The sequence below is a fragment of the Lemur catta genome, chromosome 15, assembly GCF_020740605.2.
Source record: "Lemur catta isolate mLemCat1 chromosome 15, mLemCat1.pri, whole genome shotgun sequence".
NCBI classification, from domain to species: domain Eukaryota; kingdom Metazoa; phylum Chordata; class Mammalia; order Primates; family Lemuridae; genus Lemur; species Lemur catta.
In genome coordinates, this window is record NC_059142.1 from 34,224,140 (window position 1) to 34,241,021 (window position 16,882).

The 16,882-nt window shown below is 60.0% G+C and overlaps 1 protein-coding gene across 1 annotated transcript in view; it reads right to left on the bottom strand.

The window, feature by feature from the left end:
* CACNA1G (calcium voltage-gated channel subunit alpha1 G) overlaps positions 1 to 16,882 on the bottom strand; it is a 60,917-nt gene that overhangs the window by 28,732 nt on the left and 15,303 nt on the right. Inside the window, 5 exon segments of the mRNA XM_045525132.1 lie at positions 2,291 to 2,446; positions 2,526 to 2,640; positions 2,755 to 2,940; positions 3,736 to 3,887; positions 15,440 to 15,816. Of these exon segments, the coding sequence (XP_045381088.1) occupies positions 2,291 to 2,446; positions 2,526 to 2,640; positions 2,755 to 2,940; positions 3,736 to 3,887; positions 15,440 to 15,816 (986 nt within the window).

A 16,882-nucleotide genomic window follows, 5' to 3' on the forward strand; every position in this document is an offset into this window, starting at 1 on the left:
TCCAGGTCACCTCTCCTGGCTCCGAGGCAGGGGGCTCAGGATTGGACAGGATAGGGGAGGGAGGAGTGGACGGAAGTCGGAGTCGACAGGAGCAGAAACGGGCCTCCCAGCGTCTCACGTCCCACCACATTAGAATAGATCCAGCTGCTCCGTTTGGGATGGGATGTGACAAGTAGCACGGAGATGATGGCTATGATGTTGTTTAGTATCAATTAATGGCCTCACACAGGGCCTGCTGCCTGCTCATTTAATTAAGAGTGTGGATGATAAATATAGAGGGATCGAGGGCACAGCCCCCCGCAAGTCAGGAAATCAGCAGCCCAGCAGTCTCGGGCCCCCGGACCACCTCCTCCTACTTCTTGGCAGGATGGCAAAGCCAGCAGGGGGGCCAGGTTTGAGGCCTCCAAACCTGGTGGGAAGCCCACCAAAATGGGGATGCCACTTCCTCCGCTGGGGGGGGGTTGTCTTACTCAAAAAAAAAAATGCCGGGCCATCACCACAGCAAAACCATTCTCCCCTGCCAGACCGTGGGGCCTCCTTAGAGCGACGTGCTCAGCCCCTCGAAACCTACACAGGAGAGGGCAGGTGCCCCTGGAGGTGTCCAGGCCATTGGAATTGAGTGACACCCGCCAACCCATGCCCACCACAGGCAGGGCAGGGAGCGGCCACTCCAGCCCCTCACGCGGACATCCAGGGCTGCTGCTATTCCCACGGAGGGGGTTGATCTTGAAATCTTTCTCCATCCCACCCCAGACAGGAAGTGTCACAGCCCAAGACGCCACCTCCTGAGTGAGACCCTCCCCACCAAGCCACTTATACATGGAGGGTTGAGGCGGGTGTGGCCACCGGGCTCTTGCTGACCCCTCATGCTGGGGCAGCTCACAGGCCCCAGCAGGGCCAGAGTGACCGGCTGGCCCAAGGGCCAGGCTGCTCTCGTGCCCACACTCAGACTTGGTCGCTGCCTAGCAACCAGGCCAGCTCAGCCGCACTGGATTTAACAAGGTGTTTGCCGAAAGGCCTGGGTGGCGGGGCGGGGGCCGTCTGCGCTGGGCACCTCAAGCCTGGCTTGGCGGCTGAGCGGCAGTGGCGGGAGGGGGGACAGGCTCGAGGTGTTTTCCATTTCCCTCCACGCTGTTCCACAGGAATGTTTCAGAGGAGCTGCCTGTGGAAGGGGTGAAAGGGCCCCATCCTCACTCAGCTCCCCCTCCCACAGGCCTCGAGCAGTGGCTGAGCGAGTCCATAGGAACACTCAACTCTTCAGGGACCAGGGAACCCCCAAGTAAGTGTCCCACTCCAGGGAGCGTGCCGACGTCCGTCCCTCCCTGCAAAAGGCCCAGCCATCAGCAAAGCTGCCCTTAATGGATAACTACAGAATTAGGAGGGACGCAGGGAGAAAGGCCGGCGTGGGACAGGCGCACCGCACCCCACCGACCCAGCTGGCCCTCGGGGAACAGCCCTCCCTCGCAAGGCTGGGAAAGAGTCGGAAAATAGATTTTTGTTTTTCCACCGTGTGCCGGGTATTTATAGACCAGGCCGCAGCGGGAGTTTCCATCCGGGTCACCCCGAGAGAACTGGACCAAGAGCTTCTCCAGGCCCAACCTGGAGCATTTCTAGGTTGGGTCAAACCATCCTGTTTGAGGCACTAGGAAGCTGGGGCGGGCCTGGGGGCTTGGGTGGGAAGAGGAGCTGAGCTGGGGCAGAGGAGGGGTGCAGCCCTTCTGACAGAGGCTGTGCCCTGGCTTGGCAAGGGCAGGATCGATGTGAATCAATATTAATTGATGACGCTGCCTGTGACGGAGGTGATGGAGCCTGGGCTGGAAATAGGACACTCATTTCTGCCATGCCCGCAGCTAATTGGGCTCATTTCTCACCCTGGGCAGCTCAGCCCTGCCCCGGCCCTAGTGGCATCTTCATCAGCTTAGCCAGAGCTCAGATGACTTGCACACAAGCCTCACGCACCCCTCGGCTAGATGGGTCCTCTCGGGATGTCCCATAGAGCACTGTACTCGAGAGTCCAGCTGTGCCGTGGGCCCAGCACTTATCTTGTCTGGCTCTCTGGGGAGGGGTCCAGCCGACTCTGAGGGGGAAGCCCACTCGGCAGCTGACCCTTGACCTAGGGACCCCAGACAACCACCCTGTGTGCCACGTGATGAGGGGCGTGGTCTGAGGGGCACTTCCTGCGGGACTTCTCAGGGCCCCACCGTGGGCAGCGGGGGAAAAAGGAAGCTCAAGCCAGGCAGCCGATTCCTCCCAGGTGTAGGCAGGGCAGGTGGGCAGGGCAGGGGGTTACCTCCGCCTGGAAGCCCTCCACCAGAATGGCGACGAGCAGGTTGAAGAGCACATAGTTGCCGAAGGTCATGAGGGCGATGAAGTATAGGGCTGCCCAGGACGACGTGGAGGCCATGCCGTTGTAGAGGACTTTGTTCCAGTCCTCCTGTGTCAGGATCTGCAGGCGGAGGGCGGGAGTCAGGGCCTAACCAGGGGTACCCGACCGCCCTGCCCTCCCTGCCCTGTTCCCCTCGCACCTGAAAGACGGTGACGATGGCCCAGAGCAGGGAGTCAAAGTTCTTCCGGTCTGGCAGCGTGTCCCCATCCCGCTCGGATGCAAACTTGCAGCCAAAGAGATGCATGCCCAGGATGCTGAGGGCACAGGGAGCCACAGACGGGGTCAGAGCCCAGTGCTCCCTGCCCCTCAGGCCCTTCTGCCCCAACCTGGCCCGTCTCCCAGCCGGCACAGCGCTGCGCTGCCCTCACCTGAAGATGAAGATGAAGAGCATGAGCAGCATGCAGAAGGTGGCCACGTTGTCCATGGTCTTCATGAGCACCACGAGCTGCCGCTGCAGCGCCGGCAGGAAGCGCACCAGCTTCAGCACGCGCATCAGGCGGAAGGTCCGCAGCACCGACAGGCCACCTCCCTGCTGGCCCACGATCTCCCACACGCTGCAGGGGGGCAGGCAGCCTGAGCCCACCGCACCTTCGCCGTCTCCTGCCCCTCCCTTCACCCAAGGGCCTGGACTAGCAGGTGCAGCGAAAGAAAATGGGGCACAGATGGGCCCCTGGGTCGCCAAGTGGGAACCTCTGAGACAGCAAGGATCTGGGTCTGGGTGACAGCCCCGGCCCCCTCCACTCTCCCCTCCTGGCCAGAGATCACATCCTGGCAGCAGACAGCCCCCTCCCTAAATCCAGCCAATGCAACTGCATCAAGTTATGGAATATTTGCTTTGTTCTGTTCTAATGAAATCTAAAGCCAACTCCAAAAGCAATAAAGCAGCTCTCCTGGCCCCAGGCCTGGGGGGGACGGAGCACTTTCCCAAAGTCTTGGAAACCCTAAAGCAAGTTGCTGGCATCTGAGATGGTTTCCAAGCACTTTGCAAGCAGGGGCAGCTGGCTGGACCTCATACCTCCTCCGAATCCTCTCCAAAGTCAATCCCCCACCCTCACCCACCGCAGGACTGGGTGGGTCGAGGACAAGAGGTGGGGGTGGGGAGAGGAGGCTAAGGAGGCACCGGGCAAGGAAGACATGTGCCATGGCCCATGTGTGCGAGGTGGGGTAGAGGGAGAGAGAGGGCCATGGGGGTACACCGAGTTCCCCCACTAGAGGAGTGGGAGGTCCTGCAGGTCAGTGGGGCCTGACTCTGGATCCCTCCACCCCAGAGGAACAGACAGCATGGCCCCTGGCCCCAAGCCACTCCTGCTCACATTCTTCAAGCCAGAAGCAATGGGGGGCAGCCATACCTGATGACCACAATGACACCATCGAAGATGTTGTAGGGATTCTTGATGTAGCCGAAGGGACCATACACGAGCAGCTTCAGCAGCATCTCCAGGGCAAAGAGGCTGGTGAAGACGATGTTGCTGATCTCCAGGGCGTTGGTAAGCTCCTCGGGCTGGAGGGCAGGGTGGGGCATGAAGCAAGCGGCTTGTCTCTGAGGCTTGTCTCTGAGCCCCTCGTCCCAGTCCTCCGAGCGTGGGGCGCCGGGGAGAGGAGGAGCAGGAACAGCAAGCTTAGGGGGATGGGGTGCTGGGTGCTCAGGCTCGCGGGGAGGACCCTCCTCAAAACATCCGGGAGCAGATGCACCCAGGGTCAGCCACCCCAGGAAAGCAACGAGCGAAACCCACAGCCCTCAGCCAGCCCCCGGCCCTGGGTCTCAGACTGGGGGGCCGCAGGCTCGCTTTGGGGCCTGTGCTGCGGGTTCTGTGCTGCCTCCTCCCGGGAGCTGCGAGGCCCATCCTGGCCTGGGCTGCCAGGCTGGCTTGACATGCCCAGGCCAGCGGCACGGATGATGCTGGCCAACGTTAGAGGGCGGTCGCCAAGGCCTCACATGCACACCCGGTCACACCGCCACACACAACGTCACACGTGTTCCACAGCTACTCTGCGGACTTGGCAGCCTTCTCCTGGACAACTGTTGGCTATGTTTGCTTCCTTCCAGACACACATGCACACACACACACACATAAATGCACACACTCCCAGTCACACACACTGACGGGAAGAAGGAAGGCTGCCCAGGAAGAGTTGTCACAGATGAAGAGGCACCTAGAGTCTCAGCCTGAGACCAGGAGACCTGGGTTACTTCTCAGCCTGTCCTATCCCTCACCGAGTGACCTTCAGCAAGATTCTCAACCTTTCTGGCCAAACGTGATACACCAGAGGTAACTCCTTTTAAGCTCCTACCTAGCGTCTGGGATTGGGATCAAGGATGCAACCCAGAGAGGTTCTCAGAAGAACTAGTGACAAATCCTATCTCACCTGCTCTTCCAGCTCACTAGTCACCTCAATATGCAACACGTCCTGCATGCCTAGCAATGCACCAGGCACCCGAGGAGCTGCAAAAACACGCCAGCCACGCTCCCTGCCTCCCAGAAGCTCGGCGTCTAGCTGGAAACAAGTTGTACGCACAATACAGCTGGGTAACCACAAGAGGCCCTAGCTGCTTCAGTGCCAAAATAAATTACCCAGGCAGTAAATCCAGGAGTTCAGGAGAGAGAAGGTGAGGGATGGACACAGAGAGAAAGGATTAGTCGGGAGGCAGCGGTTGAAATGAACTCTGAAGGGGCTGTGGGGTCTCCTCAGGTGGGTGAGGGACCACGAGCAACCTGAGCCTGCTACTGGTTGGGGGAGAAGGCAGGGGCATGGCCAGGTGGAGGGATGGGGGCACAGGGAGAGATATGGGTGGCTCTATGGATCCCTGCCCATCTGACAGGATTCTGGACAAACCAAAAGCCCAAAGTCCATAGTAGCTGCTGAAAAAGTTTGAGTTAAAGAAATAACAAGCTGGGCACGATGGCTCACATCTGTAGTCCCAGCTATTCAGGAGGCTGAGGAGGGAGGATTGCTTGAGCCCAGGAGTTTGAGATTACAGTGAGCTATGAAGATGTCACTACACTCCAGCCTGGGCAACATCATAGTGAGATCTTATCTCAAAAAAAAAAAAAAGAAAGAAAGAAATAACCAAATGAGGCCCTTATTCCATCAGACACCTCCCCCTGTTTACCCAGCTGCCTCATCTGGCCAGCTGCCCAGGTAAGTCACCCAAGCACGGAGCCAGGCCCTGGGTGAGACCAAATGTTTGCTAATGGCCCCAATCTGTGTGGCCAACCTGGGTGGGAGGTGGGGAGGGCTGGAAAGAAGGGGCTTCTGACTAGTGGGTGAGCGGCCTCTGAGGGGCTTGGGGTCAAGGCTACTCAGAAGGAGATAAGCTCTCAGCCCAGGCACGGGTTTCTTTCCAGAGGCCAGCTTGGGAGCAGACAGCCTGTGTCCGGAGGGAGAGTGGCTGTCAAGAGGGCCAGTGTGGCATGGAGCCCGTCGCTCCAGCGGATCTCAAGCACGTCTCTGTTCCACAGACTGCAAGTGGGGGCAGGCCAGGACACTGCCACCTGACCTAATTAGTCCGGTCACACAGCAACAGGACCTTTAGGCCCCCCGGCATGAGCATGGTACGGGAGGTGGGGAAGGAGCCATTGTCAGTGCCGATAAAGCCTGGAGCTCAGACCCCTCCTGGCAACGTAGACCCCCTACTCTGTGTTCCCAAGTCCAGTCTGCCGAGGAGTGGTGGTCAGCGAGGCTGCCTCCCTGTCACTCTGCCACCTGCCCTGTTCCCCAGCCTCGCACCAGACACAGGTGATGAGCACGGTCCACACAGGTGTGGGGTTTCACGGGTTCCCTGGCTCCCCACCTACTCACCTCGTGCCCTGCACTCAGCAGCACCCCCACGCCAGTCTTCTACATGAGCATGAGGCCAGGAGACGGGGGCTGATGGGTTCAAAGTGACAGGGCAGGAAGAGCCGGGGGCCGGCCAATCCCATGTCCCTCTGACTCCAACAGTCCTAGATAGTCAGGATTGGGACTCATGCCACAGGGACGGCGAGAGGCCTGTGGATCCCGACATACGATGGACTGAATACACAACATGTCTTCTAATGTATATAAAATCATATTTCAGATCAATGGGGATGTGTGAATAAACAGCAAGCTGACGTGAAAGGATAGCAGAGGGACACTCACAATGGGTGAATTATATGGCATATAGATGAGACCTCAAAAAAGCCGCTGAAAATGAAAATTAATAAAACATTCTTTAAAAAGTAGCTGAAAACACAGTAGCTCTTGATATCGTGTATTTACTCAATCGGTGAATCCTAAAAGTACAAATACTACTGTGCGTCTTGGAGAGAGGTTGTTCTTATCGCTCCTGGGCATCATCAACGGGGCTGTCGATGTCGAGGTCTGAAAGGACGGCTCAGGGACAGGCACGCCTTGCTCACCTGCACACCACGAGGGCTCCCCGAGAAAGATAGTGAGGGGCTCCCCGTAAGGCCTGCATCACTGGTCCTCGTTGAGGGGGTGGCAGCAAAGCTTGGAGCCCCCACGCCACCCAGCCACATGGCTCTGGGACGGGGGAAGCAGGGGAGCCCGACGCAGGTGGGAAGGGGGCTGGTGCTCCCCCTCGCCCTGCCCCTCCCTCTAGGCTCCCTGCACACACTCGGGGCAGTGCCTGTCCCTTTCCAGGGCCCTGGTCTCCCCTCCCAGTGATCCACGGAAAAAAAGCCGTCCTCCCCCAGACAGCCAGGTCTATCCAAGTTACTAAATCGGAGGCTGGGAACAGTCTACGAAGGCAGGACGAGGACACAGTCTTAGCAACAAGGTTGCCCAAGGGACCAGAGCCGTAATTCCAGCTGCAAAGGGGAGGGTGTGGAGCCAACTGCTGCGGGTACCCACACAGGCTTGCACTGGGCCGAGGACCTCCCTCCCAGGGGGCCACTCCCTCCCTGCTCACCACCAAACCAGGGGGGCACGTGGGCCTCCCAGACAGCCCCGGGCCCTGAGGCTCTGAGAGGTGTGGTAACTTGATGGAGGTCACACGGCTCTTTTGGACAGGCGTGGAGTCAGGCGTCACGCTTTCCTCTACACGCTTTCCACGACTTTGGGACCCTTTCCACGATGCCACCCCCGTCACACACTCAGAGCCCACACAAGCCTATCAGGCAAGCACCGGCCTCCCCTCACCGACTGTCCTCAGCTGCAGAAGTCCTTCCCAGGTCTAGCCTGCATCTTTCCTGCTGTTCACAGATGTCCAGTGGAGGCTTCTGTGAGCCGCAGCCGGGCAGCCTGAGCTTCTCCCACCCGGAGCCCCAGGTTTCTCGTCTGTGCTGATGCGAACTGTAGATCTCCCGTCACCTCCCATCTCCTAACCCTTCCCTGCCCTCAGGCTGTCACCTGGCAGCAGATGTGGCCCCAGGTAAGCTGCCCAGTACTTCCTAGCACCAGGACTGCCCCCAAACCCATGGCATCCCCACTGACAAATCCTTCAAGTGCCCTCTGTGTGCAGAACACTGGGATGAAACGGTGGGATTGAACCCAAAAGAAGACGGTGAGCTCTGAGACTTTCTTCCTGTGCGGCCTTGAGCAAGTCCCTTAACCTCTCAGATCCCCAGTGGCCTCTTCTGTTCAACAGAGTAACATCGGCTCGAGGCGAGGCTGCTCAGGCAGAACTAAGGAGTCAAAGCCTGTGAACACCGCCAGCCCAGGGCCAAGCTCAGGTGGCCCCGGGGGCACTGACAGTCCTCACACGGGCAGGACGGAGTGTCTGCAAGATTGCAGCTACACACGGCGGTGGGGGCAACAGCTCGGAGCCGCAGAAGCTCAGTCCAGCTGAGGTCAGTGGGCCACTGGGGAGGAGGACGCGGGAAGAGAATGCCCACAGAGGGCATCCCCAGCTGCCGCGGAGGGCAGCGTGAGCAACGGTGCGGAGGGAGGAAGAGATGCGCAGGGCATCCTGGGGACCGAGAATCAAGGGGTCTGCCCAGGTCAGAGGGTGGACGGGGTGGGGGATACGGCTGCAAGGTCAGCAGGGCCGGGGTGGATGGCTGGGCCTGCGCCCGGACTCAGGCTGGACCCGCCTCTGCCCACAATGCTGCCACTGAGGCCCCGGGGCCGGCGGGGGGTGGGGTGTGGGAGGGAGATGAGCAAAGCAGGGTATTAAGAAGATTAATCTGGCTGCAGTGGTGGCAGCGTGCGGACGGCTTGGAGGGGAGAGACGGAGACCAATTAGGATACTGCAGAGGTCCAGGCAGGAGGCCTGAGAGCCGGCTCTGGCAGACAGTGATGTACCGCTCGCAGGGAAGGCGTGAGGGGGTGGACAAGCGGGGCCAGAGCTGAGCGAGGCGTGTACAACTCACCCCTGTCCTGCCCAAGCCCACCCCAGCCCCCAACTCCTCAGCTCCCACGTGCTCTGCTGACCCTGAAATCTCTCGATTGGGCTCCTCGGCTCACCTCACCTCTGCTTCCAACAGCCCTGCCTACTGCTCCCCTCAACCCAGGAGAGGGGGGTCCAGGCAGGCTGCAGTGATGGTGTGAGGGTCACTGGGTCCACGGGAGGCGTGGGAAGTCAGAGAACACCTGGGTGGCAGGAGGTTTCCCGAAATCCCACAGGCCTCGTCATGTAGGTCACAGCTGTGCTGTTCCCAGCCCCCCGGAAGCTCTCCAGCTTAGACCCTCACCTCTCGGGCACACCCCGCTCCAGCATCCCATGCCCACTGGGCCCACCGTCAGGTGTCATTGTGACCCCAGCGTCTCCTAACCAGGGCAATGCCAAGAAGCAGCTTTCTCCCCTTTCCGCGATCTCTCCAGCTCCCGGAAGCCCCCGCAATGAAACACACAAGCCAACTAGGCACAGAGCACCACGGTGTTTGCTCGGCTTCAAGACGGCCGCCCCAAGGCCCCTGCTGCTTAAAACTCTGGAGCTGCCGCCCTGCCCCTCACCCACCGGGACAACCTGGCCCACGGTGGACCAAGGGAACGCTGCCCTCCTGATGCAGACTGTCCGGGGCTCCTGCCCTGCCCAGCCCAGCCCAGGTGAGTCCCCACGTCCTCCTCCTCTCCGCTGCGGCTCGGAACTGCTGAGCCGTGCTAGAGAGAGGCACGAACCTGTGCTGACTGGACAGGCCAGTCCCTGCAGGGGCCCACGGCTGCTGTACAGCTTTATCACAGTCCCCCACCGCCCCCCCCCACTGCCGCCAACGTTCCTCCTTTGTCAGGTCTCCACCTCTCTGCCCCAGCCGCTGCCTCAAACCTTCCCCATTCCGCTGCCCCCAGCTGCACTCCCCACCTGGCCTCCTGCTGCACAGGGGCTCTGTGTCCTGTGTCCCACTCCTGGAAGACAGCCAGCCCCTCCTCCACCTGCATGGCCGCGTGCTCCCCACCTCCAGGCTCTCTGGGCCCCTCACCCATCAGCTATCCAGGTACCCATCACTTCTCCACTCCCTTCCCCTCTGCCTGAAAGCAGAAAGCTTGGTTGAGACTCTGGACCCATTCTCCCCCGAACCCTGGGCCCCAGCACTGCAGCCCTCCCCAGGGACCCTCGTCCCAGCCCTGCTCTCAGTGGAAGCCTCGGCAGCATCTGAGCCTGTGCCGGCCCCTCCCGCCTGGCACCAGCCTCCCCTGGCTTCCCCGATCCTGTGCCAGCCCCTCCTGTCCCTCGAGGGCCACCCTCCCACTGCCTTCTTCCCTCAGGCCAACATTCCTCAGAGTTCAGTCGAAGCCCACAGCCTCCACCAGCTCCCCCAGTCCCACCTCTCCAGCTGTCACGGGAGTGTAGACGACACAAAACAATCTCCAAGCCCCTGGCTCCTCATCCAGGGAGCCAACGCCTGCCTGACAGCCCTCCCGGGATGGCCCGCAGCCATCTCACACTCAGCACATCCAAAACAAACCCTCTCACCTCCTCCCAAACCTGCTCCTTCCCAGCTCCAGCATTCTCCATGCTCTGCCTCACAAGCTTGGGGTTAGCTAGGCGTCGTGCCTGCCCTCCATCCCTCTGGGACGCTAAGGTGCGGGGCCAGAGAACCTGCCCATGGAACTGCTGTCCTACCCACCCCCTCGTTCTCTTGCAGCTCGGCCTCACTTGGGGCCTCATCGCCTCTGATCTGAACAACAGAAATAGCCTCCAGGCCCCTCCCCCACCCAGCCCGCACCTACTGGAAGCTCCGTCTTCCTTCAACACGGCTGGACTCACATCACTTCCTGCTCAAACACCTCGGGGCTAGGGTAGGGCAAAAAACACGACTGTCCTTCAGAGGTCCCATGCCACCCGAGCATTTCCCCTAACCCCTCCACCTAGACCTCTCTGCTCCTACACCTGGCTCCCCTGCACCCGCTGTCAGTCCCACTCATCTTTCAAAGCCCCCCTCAAAAGCCACCCCCTCCAGGAAGCCCTTCCAAATTCGTCACCTGGTGTGAGTATCTCTCTTTTTTCCCTGAAGTCTCTCTCTCTCTATTTTATGCATTTGGCATAATTGCCCATGAAACAGAACGGCTTTTCTACTAGAACCTATAGTTCTTGGGTGCTTCTGCCCCCGCCCCCAGCCCCCTGAAATTCTAGTGCTCTATACCAGTGTGCTGTGCACAGGACGAGCTCCCCGTGTCTGTGGAATTGGGGGAGCCGGGGGATGCCGGGAAGAATGAGAACACCCCTTAGCAGACATCTCTAAAACAGCACCCCTCTTTTCCCACACCCAGAGATCCTTTGAAAGTCTGGGGTCAGGTCAGCTGTAAAGGACCCTGCTCGGTCCCCAGCTCCTCAGCCAGGGCTCCTCCTGGAGGCCAGGGGACTGGCGTGGGTGGAAGGTCTCCATAAACTTTTGCCCCCAAAGGCCACATCTGAAGTGTCTATGCATGTGTGCAATTTCTGGGGGGAGGGTCACCAGCCTTCGGCAGAATTGAAAAGGAGTCTGTGACTCCCTTCAGTAGTTGAGATCTATCACGTCTGGACACCCCCACCCCACCCCCAGCCTCCCTCTCCTTGAACAGCCGACCTCACTCACTTATAAATAGAAACTCTCTCTGGACATGTATCTGGAGTGACAGGATGGGCCCAGAGTGTGAGCGACCGGCAGAATCACCACCTGCCCTGTGCTCTCCCAGCCGGCCATCCACCCTGGACCCTCCCTCCCTCTCCCCTTCACTGGGCTGCGTGTCTCTCCCCGACCCCAGACGCTGTTGCCCTCTTCTAGAATATGAGGTTAGCGCCTGCCTCCCCTGCTCCATGACTCAGAGCCCAGCAGGGGATGATCAGGAAGCTCCCGTGTCCCCAAGACCCCTTCCTCCCCCTCCCCTCCTCCTGGAGAGGCCGGGCCCCCATGCAGACCCGGGGGCGGGGGGACACGGAAAAGATGACAACCACTTTTCTGAGCTCTGGCAGCCTGCTGGATATGGCACCAAGATGGCCCATCGGCACCTTGCATGCAATGTGTCCCTCCCCCAGCCCAAATCTGCTCAAGCCTCAGTGCTCCCACCCCAGGTGGAAACCTGGGAATCCTTGCTGCCTCCTCTCCCCCGAGTTTCCAACTGGTGTTGAGTCCTAAAGACTCAGCCACCTGTCAGCAATCCCAGCCCTCTCCTCTCCATCTCCAGGGACAAAGATGTAGTTTGAACTGCCTGGATCACTGCAGTAGCCTCCGTGCTGTGCCCTACCCTCCACCCTTCACTGGCTACGTCCTACTCTCCCTTCAGACTCAGCTCAGAGGCCACCTCCTACAGGGAGCCCTCTCTGAACCCTTTCCCCAGTCTGGGTTAGGGGATCCTCCTCCATGCATCCCTCTCTGGGCACGTGCCACATCAGGTAGATATGACTGTAAACTTGATGGCGACCTCCCTGAGGGGAAGGATGGCGCCTTAGGCCCAGGGGCGTGCTGGAGCCACTCTGGACTGGCTTGGGAGGACCAACTGTCCACATTTCTTCCCAATCCACGTTCAGAGGCATCATGTTGGTAGCTTGAAATTGACTATGGTGGGAGCATTTACACCATGGAAATTGGCAAATGCCACAAATCAGGCCTTTTTTTTTGGGCTGGTTGTTAAACATTTATCAGCACACCACCGCTTAGGCCCAACGCTGACTACCAGGAAACTTGTGGAATGGACAGAGAGATGCATAATTCGCGGAAGTTCCGGGCTCCACGCACTGCCCCCTGGCAGACGGGGCACACACATAGCCTGGCCCTACGTCACACAGCACCCTTCCCGCCTCACTCAGGTCATTTTCTTGCTCCCTCCCCAGGGTGCTGTGTCCTTCTCCTCCTCACCAGCCCTCTGGGCAAACCAATCCTGCCAGTTCTCCACCAGCCGGTGGTTAAGGGTGGGGAGAGCAGGAGAGAGTGGACAGCCTGGGGTGGGGCGGCACAAGATGGGCCCTTCCTCCGTCAAGAGGATGGCGGGGGCAGGACCTGACAGTGGGAGAGGGTAGATGGGGCCCCCAAGGACCATAGACGCCCTCACCTCATTAAGGGCGCTGCAGGGGTGGGCCGCCGGCCTCTGCAGACACTCTCCCTCCCCGTGGCTCCACCTCTATCTTGCAGTCAGCTCCACCCCAAGCCTGCCCTGCCTGTGTCCTCGTTTGCATCTGGGTCTGGTCTCTGTCTTCAGCTCCCTCTCTGTGTCTCTGTGGCTCCAGCTGTCTCTCCCTCCTTGCTATGTCCCCATCTCTTTCTCTCTGCTCTCTGTGCCTCTGTCTTCCCCCCCCACTGTCCCCCATCTCCATCAGTCTCCTCCGTACTGTTCCCATCTATATCTCTCTCCCTCCCTGCCCTCATCGCCCCCATGTGTCTCTGTCTCCCCCTCTGTGCCCGCTCTGTGTCTCTGTCTCTCAGCCCCCCACATCTCCTCACTGCCTTCCCTGGCAACCTCCCCCCCCCGCCACCCCCCCAGCCTGCTCAGGCTCTGGGGCCCAGATGGCGGGACGTTCACGCCACAGTGCCTGCAAGCACAGGGCCATGGCAGCTTCTGGGACGTCTCACCACCCCCCACCCCTGAGCCCGCTGGGCAGCAGTCAGTCATCTGCCCAGCCTGCTGGGACTCCGACTCACCCCTGTGGGCCCTCAGCAACCAGGTACTGGGGCAAACTGGAGCAGGAACTGCTGCCCCTGAGTGAGGCCTCCCTGCTGCTGAGGGCTTGGGGGTGGCGTGGGCTGTGTCCCCCCTTCCTCAGGAACTTGGGCAAGGAGATGCTGCAGGCACCCCTGACTGATGGCTTTTACTTCCTCTCCAAAGGGGTGTCCTTCTTGATGTCTAACTGAAAGCTCTCTTGCTGTGGCTTCATCTGCCCTGGGTCTGTGTGACTCAGCTTCTTCCCAGTGCAATCAAAGCCTCCACCAGCAGCATCTGGCTAGGCAGGAACTGCTGGTGTACCCCCCCAGGGGGCAAGAGGAGGGCACTGAGGAGGTGCCCCCTGGGGGATGGGCACCTGACCATGGCTAGAACTGGGGTGAAGGAAAGGGGGTTGGGGTTCAGGTTTGGGGAGCCTGGGCAATGGGAGGTTAGGACTACCACCACCTGGGTCCCAGGAGCAGAAAATGCTGCCCCCCCACCACCAGCCTGGCAGAGCGGAGCACCTCTCCCCGGGAGGCTGGCTGAGCGGGCATGTGCACGCACACCCACACCCCACGCAGCCCAGACACAACATGCCCACTGTGGTGCCATGCACGCCCACCTGCTGGCACTGCAGCCGGTGTCCCGCCCCCTCTCCACCCCATAGCTCCCCGGTGGGGGGCCGCCGAGGCAAAAGGAAGAGGCATCGATGTGAAGTGATGGTGGCCAGAGAGGGCAGTTTGGGGCAAGAGCCAAGTGCTCACAATGTTGCGGGAACAAAGGTCAGTGGGGTGGAGGCAGGGGGCTTCGAATCCCCTGCAAAGTGAACATTTCACTGTCCACTCTAGCCCCAGCTCGGACCTACGTTCCCAGCCTTGACCCCCTGCATGCCTGCACCACCCTGCTGAGCCTGCCTGCCCTCAACCAGGCCCCACCTGGCTGAGACGCCCCTTCCATGGCACACCGTGCTGGTGCAGGCACCCGCCCCACACCTCTGGCCCCCTCACGCCTCTGTTTCCAAAGCAGGAAAGGGTGGGTTCTGGTGGCCCCGTCCTCTCCCTGCTGCCTCTGGGAGGCAAGAACACCCAGGAGAGAAGAGCACAGTTGGCCGCGAGCTGCAGCGCCTGCCTGCTGGCCTCCCTCCTATTCCGAGCACCCGCCAAGGGGTGACTAAAAGGCCAAGGGGGGAGGCTGCTGACTTTTAGAAGGAACCCCATGGAGGAGGAAGCCAAACCTGGTGTGAGGCTCATGGTGCCTGCTCTGACCCCCACCAAGGGTGCAGCCCCGTGTGTGGCAGGGAATCACTGGGGTCCCCCAGGCCACCCTTTCCGTCTCTGTGCAGCTTTGGGAGTTAGAGCAGCCTCCTCCCCCTCAGCCCAGATCCCATTGCTTGCAGCCACTGGCCCCACAAAACAAGCCTGCTCCCTCTTCCACATGACAGCCTTCAAATATTTGAAGACAGCTCGCCTGTCCCCGCTGAGCTCTTCTCCTGACTAAACATCCCGGTTCTTAGAACGGTTCCTCAAACGCGATGGTTTCAAGTCCCCTCGCCACGCTGGGCGCTCTCATCCACCCAGAGCTGCCCTGGATCGCAGCATGGCTCCCAGATCGCAGGCCAGGACAAGACTGCTTCCCGCCCCAACCCCAACCGGCCTTCAATCCACCTGGCGCAGGCCCCGACCCTCCACTCCTCACCCCTAGAAACGCAGGCCCCTCCTGCCTCCAATGTCTCCCCTCCTGCTGCACCTTCTCCAAAGACCCAAACTCTTCCAGTGACGCGCCTGTCCCCTTGTCCACATCCTTCAAAGCTGCCACCTCTGAGAAGCCTTCCCAGGTAGAACACACCCTGCCCCTGCCCTGGGCAACCTCCATACTCAGAACTTTGTGGCATTCACCGGTATTCACCCTCTGGAGAATCCCCATGCATCGCACCATCGCCCTTGTCCCCTCTGCCCCGCCATGTAGGCTGCAGCGTGGAGAGTGGAGAAGGAGCCAAGCAGGAGAAGAGGCAGATGGCCCCAGCGCCAGGGAAGAAGTGGCTGGCGGAGGCCCTGCCTTTGCCCGCACCCCTACCTGTTCATGGTATTCGATGCCCATGCTGAGAGTATTGACCAAGATAGCGATCATGATGCCTCGGCCAAAGTACTTGCTATCCACAATCTTCCGGAAGGTGTCACAGATCAGCCTCCAGAAGGCCAGCACAGGGCTGGGCTCTGCGTCCTGGCTCAGGCTCCGTTGCCGCCGGCTGTGGGGGTCCCGGAGGTCGCTGTGTTGAGCGTCCTGTGTGAACTCATAAACCGCCTCGCTGTCTGAGTCAGGCATCTCGTGGTCAGCGAGCTCCACCTCCCCGGCCCCCGCCCGGGCACAGTAGGGGCAGCTGTCTGGACCACAGGCTCCACTGTCTGCCCTCAAGCAAGGGCTGGAGATCTTGCAAGAGCTTTGGCAGGCACCTGGAACAGGAGAGCAGAGGTTAGGGGCTCCAGGGCCTCCCACCTGGGGCTACCCTGCCTCAGAGTACGTAGAGCCTGAGTGAGGCCGCCTGGGGTGCCACAATGAAGGGGGTGCTGGGCACTTGGTGGGCCCGGGGTGCTCAATGCCCTGCAATGTGGGCAGTCCTGAACAACAAAATGTCCCAGTGTCAATAGCACCACATTGACTGTCACTGCTGAGTGTCCCAGGGCTCAGGCAGAGAGGCCTGATATTCTCCGAGGTCCTGGACAGCTCCTACGTCCTAGGGGCCTTCAGCAAGGAGCCTGGACTCTCTCTCCTTCCCACAAGCTAGGCCTACATCAAGGCTGCTCTGAGCAGCACTTTCCAACGGATCCTTCAGACACACCCACACGTGTGCATTTGCACACACACCCACACCAGACACATGCATATGCACACATGCGACAGACACATGCATGTACACATATGTACTGTATACTCACTGCATGCTACCGCGTATACACCTTCTGGAGGGTGTACATACCAAACACATGCTTGTGCAAACATGTTCACACACACAAGGCACATATACTAGGTACACAACCCGTGTGTGTGCATACACACCAGCAAAAAGCATCATCTCAGACACGTGTACATACACGCCCCAGACATGTGCATGCACAAATGCACATACACACACTGGACACACTCATGTGCACATGCACAGTGACCTATCCCAAGACAACAATATCCATTTAAATCCAGCTTCAGTCATAGAATATGAGAGCTGAAAGAAACCTTAGAGACATCCGGGGAAAAGCACATTTGTGGAGGCACCTGGCCCAGGGCCCAGCCCCTAGTAGGCACGCAGCGACATTTCCCCTACTGACTGCATCTGCACACAGGAGGGCGTCAGTAAGCCCCCACTGACAATAACGATGGGCCCAGCCCTGCCTTTTACACGTGGGTGTGTGCGACTGGCCCACGTCCCGTGGCAGGGCAGCGGAAGAGCTGGCATAAGAACCTTTCGCTCTGGGCTCTGTGATAGCACCTTCTGGTCCCAGCCCACGTTCCCACGTAACACCC